Source organism: Parasteatoda tepidariorum, unplaced genomic scaffold, assembly GCF_043381705.1.
Source record: "Parasteatoda tepidariorum isolate YZ-2023 unplaced genomic scaffold, CAS_Ptep_4.0 HiC_scaffold_1282, whole genome shotgun sequence".
Classification (NCBI taxonomy): domain Eukaryota; kingdom Metazoa; phylum Arthropoda; class Arachnida; order Araneae; family Theridiidae; genus Parasteatoda; species Parasteatoda tepidariorum.
In genome coordinates, this window is record NW_027261369.1 from 1 (window position 1) to 10,105 (window position 10,105).

At 28.3% G+C, this 10,105-nt stretch overlaps 1 protein-coding gene across 1 annotated transcript; it reads right to left on the bottom strand.

Annotated features, from left to right (window-relative positions):
* Positions 1-806: 806 nt before the first annotated feature.
* Positions 807-8,721, bottom strand: LOC107448006 (uncharacterized). Its single transcript, XM_043056877.2, has 6 exons — positions 8,581-8,721; positions 6,077-6,135; positions 4,584-4,691; positions 3,687-3,725; positions 1,798-1,821; positions 807-1,050 (listed from the first exon to the last, which is right to left on the bottom strand). The coding sequence occupies exons 1-6, from the start codon at positions 8,669-8,671 to the stop codon at positions 973-975; spliced, it is 399 nt and encodes a 132-aa protein (XP_042912811.1). The 5' UTR covers positions 8,672-8,721; the 3' UTR covers positions 807-972.
* Positions 8,722-10,105: the final 1,384 nt, after the last annotated feature.

Consider the following 10,105-nt stretch of genomic DNA (forward strand, 5'->3'; position numbering starts at 1 on the left):
CCTTCGAAAACTCTCACACTTGAAAAGGTTTACTACGCCTTTGCTTAAGTGTCATATTATGTCTTGTACAGTTTTTGTTTCGCTTTCTTTCACTCGCATAGCTTAATTGTTCTTTTGTTTTGTATTTTATTAATTATTAACTGTTAATTTTTTTTGCTTGTTATTTATTGTTAGCTTGTTTTTTATGGTTAATAATTGTTATTTGTTGCAAAAATTGTTAATATTTTGTTAATAATTATTAATTTTTTTTGTTCGTGTTTTGTCAATTTTAATTTAATTGTTAATACGTTTCATAGTGAACTTTGTGATCGGTGGCGTGCCCAAAATATTCTGTAGCGTGCCATCAATGGCACGCGTGCCATTGGTTCGCCATCCCTGGTATAGACAATAGATAAACCTCATTTATCATTTTTATCACAAAATTCAACCGATTTTTCTTAATTCCATGACTACTGTATTCAACTTATTTTCAAAACTATTGTTTAGCATGTAACCAGCTGCATAAATACTTGAAACTTTGAAAATAATATTTCTTTAATATAACAATTAATGTCCGATGGCCCATTGACTTGAAAATATTCTATACATATGAAATTGACAGTGGGCGGGGTACCCGACACTCCCCTACCTCCTCAGACGTTAAAAGTAAATAATGATGGAAAATTATATTGATTTTAAAAGCCATGCTAAGACACAATTTTTAAAAAGGTAGGCGTTGAAAAAATGAATTAAAACTGAAATGCCTTAAAAGAAAACTGTCGATAAAAATATTTGTTGAATTTTAAGAGAACATAGAAAATCTCACATAAATATAATTACCAATTTATTGACCAAGCAATACAATTTTAATTATTTAATTATTGCTTTGTTAAGCAATAAACAAAGGAATTTTTGTTCGAGAAAACAATATGAGGTATATATTTTACAGAAATAATAAACCTATCTCTACGCTTTCATCTGTGCAATAGTGATTCAATTTTGTTTCTTACTCTCCCAGCGTGCTGCATTTTTGACTAAGCCATGTTTTTCAAACAATGCTTTATAACAAGCCTAAAATTAGAATCGGAAAAAAATCCATTATATTAAATAAAGAACTAATACAATATAGGAATCAGAAATATCACAATACTTATACAACACATCATTATACAGCATATCACTATACTTATAAACACATGCAGATCTATTATTTTACAGATTAGTATTGCAACACATATCGAAGTGATATTTTTTAATTATAATTTAATTATGTATTCAGATTTTTCATGCATCACCTTAAAATTTTATTTTTTTTCAAAAAACAGCAAGCTTATAAATTTTTTAAATCTTAAAAAATTGTCATATAAAACAAATTACGAACTCAAAATTTGCGTATTGAATATTGTATTGAATATTCGATGCAGCAGTCAGTACACTAACAATAATAATAAATGTAATAATAAATAATGAAACCATGATAATAATAATGTTTTCTTGAAAGTTGATGGTCATTTCAATTAAGAAAAACTCTCGAGAAAGTTTGAAAGTCTCACTGTAAAAAAGTATTTCTCAGGATTGAACATCATGGCAAAAGAATTCCCTTTTCATTTGCTGTAATTCAATAATTTTAACCAAGAGTTATGTAATAATTTATCAATGAAAAGTAAAGTTTCAGCCTTTTAACTCTTGGATTTATCATACAATAATTATAAATTTTTATGTTTTTGTGCTTTGGAAAATCTTTTTTTGAAATTACAAATTTTTAACTCTGCATTTATTAGAGAAAATATTTTGAGTAACAAGCAAAAATATACTTACTGTCATTTCTGGATACGTTTCTTGCTAAAATAAAATAATGTATCAAGTCAGTCAAAGTTTAAGTTTGTTGCAAACCCATAAATTAATCAAATGAAAAAAAAAATAAAGGAATTTCAAATCAAATTATGAATGATGAGCGAAACTACATCGGTAACCATAATCTTGCCTATAATATTTAAACCAGTACTGCTATATGATATAGGCATTACAATTTTCACTCTTTCTATAAGACAATCACTACTAGCTTAATTGTATTCCTTTTTAAATGAATACAACACACTAGGTAACATTTCATTACTAATTTTTTCAAAAAAAAAAGAAAAATTATATAATTGGAAAAATTTTATTTCATTGACTTTTGTGCAATTTGCTTTAATGATAAGTTTACGCATATTCCACACGTAATTATTTAACAAGTCATTTATATTTAACAAAATAAACTATTCAACACCACATTTAATATCTGAGTTCAATTTTTTTTCCTTTTTCTAATCATTTTCTGTAAAAAAAAACAATCTCACCCCGCTGATTTGACTCTGCTCTTTAAAAACTTTCGGATCAAATTGATGTAAGGGCACTTAGAGTGTTATTTTAGCTATAAATTCTGTCTATCGATCTATTCTATCTGTAAAATTCCTTTTATCGTGAAATCCATTTTTACTCTAAAATAATATCCCATAATGCTTACAGTAATATTTAGTTGAATGGAGTGATTCAGTGTTCTTACAATAATTATTACAGTAAAAATTACGTTCTTTCAGATTCTTCGTTTATTAACATGTTCAGGTAAAAATGGATTTTGGGGTAAGAAGTATCGGTACCCTGAATGGCAGTACTTTTTTACCGCAATTTAAATTTGATTTTTTTTTACAGTGAGCTTCCTCGCTCAAATTATAAAGAATAACTGTTTAGAACGCTGAGAAAATAAATATGGTCAAAGCTACCAGAATATGGTAAAATTTACAATGTTTCTGCCTCTATGGGAGCACCAAAGGGCTCGGTATTTTTTATTGAAACGCTTTGGCAATGATTTTTGGTGAAATGAACAATAAAATATTGTTATATAATATAAACTTAACTTGGTAACACTTAGTAATTTTCTTAGGATACCTTACAGTTTCGGTTCATCGGAAATTTCGATTTTCAAAATTAGTCCTTAATCACACATTTTGTAAATTATACAAAACTGAAGTAAATTTGATCAAATAAATGGCTTTAATGCCATTATGAAGGATTAAATGAATAATTTGAATTAATGGTTTAAATGAATCGTTTAATAATATAATATAATTATATAATATATTAATAATGGTTTTAATAATTTATATAATATAGAATAATTGTTTTTTTACCAGAAATTTCGTTGCAGTAGAGTACGGCAATTTTACCAGAATTTATTTCTCCTTGAGGAACTACGGTAATACTATCAATGGTAAATGAATTTTACCCTAATTTGCCTCTCGACCACTGTGATTTTTCTTGTTCTATTTTTCATTCCTTTTTTCTCACGGCTTCTGTAGTTTTCCGTATTTGCTTCTTACCTTCATCTTTCTATTACTCTTCGACAACTTTAAATTTTTTATTTCAAATGATTTTTTTAGTTTACATTCACGTCTAACAAATTTAGAAAATGGGTGCCTAGTTTTAAGCTCTTGAAACATGTCGACTGTTATTTCTTAATTATTTATTTCAGAAGTGAAAGAAGTTTTTAATCAGGTAATACTACATCAATAGTGAGTATGAATCATTTTAATTTAAATTTAACAAGTGCTGATTTAAAGAATTGAACATGATGTTATCATAAATATCATTTGAAATAATTTATATTTAATGTCCACCCCTAAGCGTGAGATCAATGCTATATTTTACTGTTACCCAACTATACTTACTTCGGCAGATACACCATAGCCTTCGTAACATGAATCCATCTGTAAAAAAAATACACATATTTTAATTTCTATGAAAAATATTTGCTTAGAATTGAAAATTAATAATTTTTTCCTTTTAAAAATATGCGTGTTTAATTTTTCTGTTAAATATTTAATTTTCAAGATATTTGAATCAGATTAGAATTTAAAAACAAAGTATTTAAGCAGTGGTTTCTTATTTCATGATAAATAAACCTAAAAAAAAATCTATCACTCCTATACAGTTTTTTAAAAATTTTATATGATCTGTCAGAAGTTTAATAGACAAACCAAGAAAAAAATATTTCCGTTCAAAAAGTGAATGTTTATATTGTACTTGAATCATAGTGAAATTAACTAAAATGTATTATGAGCAAAACCATTTTTCAATAATCCAGTCACAGTTATCTTGCTATCAAGTTAGTTTAATTTAGCATATAAAATTCTAATTAATTTAAGTGAAATTTTATGTATAACCAAAACAATTTTGTTTAATAATGATGTTTGCAAATAAAATCAAAAATATGTTGTAGATGTGGATTACATTAAAATGTACTTGGAAAAAGAAATTTCGTAACTTCTACTGTAACTATACCAAGTTTTTGCAATAAAGCAACTATGTATGTTTTAATAAAGTTATGAGCTTTAAAATAATGATCTAAATATATAAAGATCCTTATGACCTAAACATATTGTGACAAAGATGTAAAAATATAAAGCTATGAAAATATAAAGCTATAGGTTCTAAATATATTCAAAATCTAATATAAATTAAATTGCACAGCTTGGGAGTAGTAGAAGACAGAAGAGATTTATAAGGGAAATTTGAAACATTTTGTATGTTTTGAATATGAAAAAAAAATCTGAAGAATTTCGTACTTGTTCATATAGAGCTTCATCTTTACAAACTGACTTAGTAAATTCTTTAAGGTCATCGTTTGCTGATGGAGACATTCTCGAAAAACATTCTTTTATAGGGTCTGAAATCTAGAAAAGTACAAGAAAATATTTTATCAATCAGATACATTTTTTGAACTACGATGTAAAAAATTCTCGTTTTTTTTAACAGATTTTCTGTGTATACTTGACGCGTAAAGCTGTTTTGTAATTAATCATGAACGGATTAAAACCGTCAGTTCAAATTCTAGTATTGGCCATGCGGTTTTACTTACTGTACAATAACTCTACCCTTTTTCAAATCATTTTGAGATTATTTTGTCGATTTTCTCAAATTTTTTCAGGAGGAATGACTTCATAGTTTTGAACGTCGTATAAATAAAGCTGCAATTTCATTTTCTTGCTTATTCCATTTCTATTCAAACTAAGAAACTAAAGACCTACCGAACCTCAAAAGACACGGTACTCGTCTACAAATTATTCGTTATTACGGGTTCGAATCCCAGCGTAGACTAGTAATATAAATGCTGCTCTGAGTTCGCACTGACCATGACATAGTTATTTTACAGAATATTTACTAAAATAACAGAGTTTGTTTGTTGAAATAACATAACATAACGGCTCAAAAATAAGCACCTTGCCTTAAATGTCAGTACCTTTCTGCGCAATTTTATACTGATACACTATCTGATAGTCATTTTCTGTTAAGTTAGCGTTAGCAGATTTTTTTTACTGTGTAGATTAGAAGCAACTGACTTTCAATTATAAACTCCATTTTTTTTCCAAACATCCATATATGTAACATTTCCATTGAAAATTTTCTATTAGGAGTTTATTAGCATTTATTACTTATTTTAAAATATTTTTTGAAATAGATACATCGCTTTTTCTTCTACTTTACTCAGAATGATTTTTTTAAATATTGGTAAAGCTACATTAATGAGGTTAAAGAAATTATACATTTACTTCTAATAACTTGCGTAAATTTTTAAACCTCATTTTTATTATTATCTTTAAGATTGTTATCTTTAAGGTGAGGTGATGTAATTAGATTTTAAAATAAGCGAGCGTTGCTGAAACATGCATAGGAAATGAACCCTGATAAAATTAACAGCAGTTTTAAAAGTCTTAATATGCAAAAATGTATAAGAGAATGTAGACTATTCTCAAAAAGTAAAACAAAATGCAAATTATTACTTTTTATGAAAACTGCATTTCAATGAATTTTTTCATTAGTAAATATGAACTATAAAACCTTTGCGCTGCACATAAAAAAGGGATATATTAAGAGTAAATTTAATTTTTTTCATACTTGAAAAATCATAATGGAAAGTCATTTCTCTCCTTCCTACTCAGAAAATTCTTTCAACAAAGCGAAATGGTATATTTTAACTCTTTCTCTACAGTAACAGATATAATTTATTTATGAAAAAAACTTGGAATATTTTAAGCTTGGAGAAATAATTTAGACTTACTGCTTTTGGCTCCAATTCAAAGCAATTATATATGTCCTCCAACAATTCATCGTCATTGCCTAAAAATTTAAAACAAATACTGGAAACAGACAATTTTTTTTTTAATTTAACTAATTCTATAACAGCTTATAAATATACCGCTAAAGATATATTTTCTGACATGCATATCATACTTATGCCGCCAAGGGGCAAAATCCACTGACTACACTTTTGAAAAAAAAATTAGAGAAATACATCATTATACCAAATCTTCATCCTCAATATGAAAATACTCTTGTTTCACTGCTAATTAGAATTTATCTGAATATTTCAATTTATGTTTTGAAAAGAACGCTAATTAACATGATATCACAGTAAATTATAACAATTTTCTAATTTTAAATATTTTGTCTAAGCAGCAGTTTACATGTTTTGCATCATACACAATCATTTAAAAACATTGATAAACATTTAAAAGAATGTAGTTCCCATGGTAGTAAATGTAGTTCCCATAATAGTAGTTCATAGTTGTTTTCCACACAATTCAGACCCCTATAAAATGATGAAGTCTATATGTTCTTTTATACTTCATTTAAGTGGAAAAAAAATGCATAAATATACTTGTTCCGTATTGAGCCAACATCTTCTAGAAAGGAGAAGGGCTTTGCATGGATCACCATAGTCTGAAAGAACGAAGATAAGCTGTACAGTGAGGGTACTAAGAAAGATGTCATAACCTTCGGACTACTAGACTGTGCAGTAATTAATGTGCTACGTTAACACTGTTTATTATAACAATTTTCCCAATTTTATTATTCTGTCTAAACAGCAGTTTGCATGTTTTGCATCACACACAACCATTAAAAAACAAGAAATATCCTTAAAAAATTTTGCTGCCAAGTAGTTCACAATAGTTTCCTATGCGAGTAACACAATCCGGATCCCTTAAAATTATGAAATCTATATGTTCTTTTATATTTCCTTTAAGTGAAAAATATATATAAATATACTTCTTCCGTATTGAACCAACACCTTCTAGAAGTGGGAAGGCCTTTGCAATAAAAATTTAATACATTTTATTTGTTGATAAATACTTTTAGAGATGGGTTTACTTTTCCAGCGGAAATAGTTCACTTATTTCCTCAATAGATGGCAGCGCTGGTTAGCTCTGCTTATTATCGAATTCTTGTGAGTTTTAATGCTGTATAACATGATTTGCCTCCAGGCGGCACCACTATTATAAGTTTCAAATTGAATCACAATAGTGATATTTATCTTAAATTTTAATTGTCTTTCTAAATGAAATTTTTGGTTGAATTATGTGTATTTGAGTTCATTTATTTTTAATTAGCATTGTTTTATCATTTTTAAAAGATATTATTTAATTTGTGACTGCTTTTATCGTTGGACTATTTTTTTTGTGACGTTCACTGGTGTTGTGCTACTTTTAAAGGGAGGAAAAAGGTCAGTCTAAGATTCATTCGCTTTGCTGACACGAGGAAAAGGTGGTGGAAAATGGCTGAGAGAGTTGATGAGTAAAAGTGGGGAGCGAAGTTAGGCCAGGGCTGCTAAATTAGAATCTGATTGTCTTTCCAAGTCGATCCATTACTGAAAGTCGGCTGATCCACAGGTGCTAACTGCCATGCTAGAAAGAAACCTGAAAGGAGTTTTAATGTGCTGTCGATCAGAAACTGGAATGTTGAACTGTTCCACAAGTTCTGGCTGCAAAACCGGTGGGCGTTCAAGGGATTTGATTTGAAGTTTAAAAACTCTAAGTTTGATTTTAGAATAATTTTAAAAGAATAATTTACCTTTAGTAATTAATTGCTTTTATTAGATTTTAAGATACTGTGCCTTTTATTTTTAATTGTTTTTACTGGATTTAGAGATTTACTTTAAATTTTTAATTGCATTTTATTGAAAATATAATTGCGTATTGCTGAATTTTAAACCTAAAGTAACTAATAATTTGTACATATGTGATATCTACGTAATAGCATTTGGAAATGATATGAGTTTGTTTTTGTTTGGAAATATTTAGTATCAATAAAATTGTTTGTAAATGTTTAATTTTGCGAATAATTCCTTGATTGATTTTTTTTCGAACCTGGATAACACTGTTGCCAAAGTTACTATATTGATCACTAGATAGCGTAAATCTAAATTTTAGAGGAAACAGTACACTGATAGAACGAAGATAAACTGCGCAGTGAGGGTTTTAAGAAAGATGCCATAACCTTGGGACTACTAAACTGTGCTGTGGGGAAATTGGGAAAGTTTTTACAACATTTGGACTTTTCAAGGACAAGACATTCTTGCTTCTATGAGGTTTAGATTAAACACTTTAAGCTTATTCCATGAGAGGCATAATGAAACAAACAACTACAACTGTACTATGTTATCATGAATACATTATTCTACTTTTAAACTTAATTAGAAGCAAATAATAATTAAAGCTATTCTGGGAAAAAGTTTATTCGCAGTTCTGCATTCAACTAAATCTTTCGTGAAAAAATTTAGCTTACTGCATAATGCTGCCTTCCACTCATCCCCTGCTTCATCTGCTGCTGCATAAATCCAGATGGAAAGAACAAGAATCAGACCCAAGTACTTCATTTTGAATTATTCTGCAAGACATTCATTATAGTTAAAAAAAAAAAAGTAATAATTTCATTTTGATAGTCGAAAACTCCATTAAGAAGGATTTGAAAAATTGAAAAAAAATTTCATTTTATTTTATTTATATTTCTTTTCATGGCCATGGTAGCTCAGTGGTTATACAATGGACTTTTGTCCGAAGGGGCTAGAGCTTGATCCTCGACCCCTCTGAGACCCACTGAGTACATGCAATATACGTGATCGTAAACTCTATGGAATCGAAAGTCCTTCGGTTGGTCTCTGAGCAATACCTAGGGTACAGGGTTACGGAGAAAATTTCCTCACCCTTCCGATCTACTTCAAAATTGAGGAAGTGGCCACTGGAGTGAATAGTACTGCCATCTTACTAGTGGGGTTCTGAACTAAGACTTATTTGCCCTTTTGTAGTGCTCTCGTGTCAAACGAAAGGTGCACCTTTCTAACTTACATTGCAAAAAAAAAACATTGGCGGGTAAGCTTGGCTCGCGTAAGTGTCATTAGAAGCAACAACACAACACGTTTTCATAAATTAAATCTTTAACTTATTAAGCGAGGAGTTTTAATGACAAATTATTGCAAGTTTAATTTTATTCAAAAATCTGTTTAAATGCATCTCATTCAGAACTTAATCCTAGATTGTTTCATTACCTTTAGATAATTATATTAAAATATCTTTTTTGTTATAACACAGTTATTGGTCTAATTGTCTATGCATGTCGAGAAGTGAATCACAAAAAATCTTTCATAAGTTTTATAATTCATCTTTTTCATCACTCTAACAAAATCTCAAAACTCAAGATTAAATCTCGAGATTAAAATCTCGATCTCAAAAACCTAGTTTATTAGTACATATATTTCTGACATAATGTGACAAAAAATTTGTGAGGTCTAATTCTTAATCTTAAAACTCTTTTTAGCGTAGCTAGAAACTATATATCTGAGATAATAAGGCAGAAACCGTATTCAGATTAAAATCTCTGTTTCAAAAAATCAAATGTATTGGACCGTATATTTCCAACATAATTTAAAAAAAGTACTTAAAATCTCTATTTCAAAATCCTAATATATTCGATACTATATTTCTGAGATGATAAGACAGGAATTTTATCAAGATTAAAATTCCAGTCTTAAAAATAAAATTTATTTGAAAGTATATTTCCGATATAATATGAATATATATTAAGATTCAATAAATTTGTTTCGGAAATCGGTATTATCTTTTTCGATATAATAATAAAACCTCAATCTCAAAACTCTCAATCTCAAAGTAGAAATATTTTGAAACGTGGGGGATTATTCCTAGCATTTAATTTTTTAATTTATTTATACATTTTGAATAAAGTTAAGTATGAAAAAAATTGCAGACACTTACTGAGTTATTCAGGCGAAAATGGAAAAAAAGAGAGAAAAATT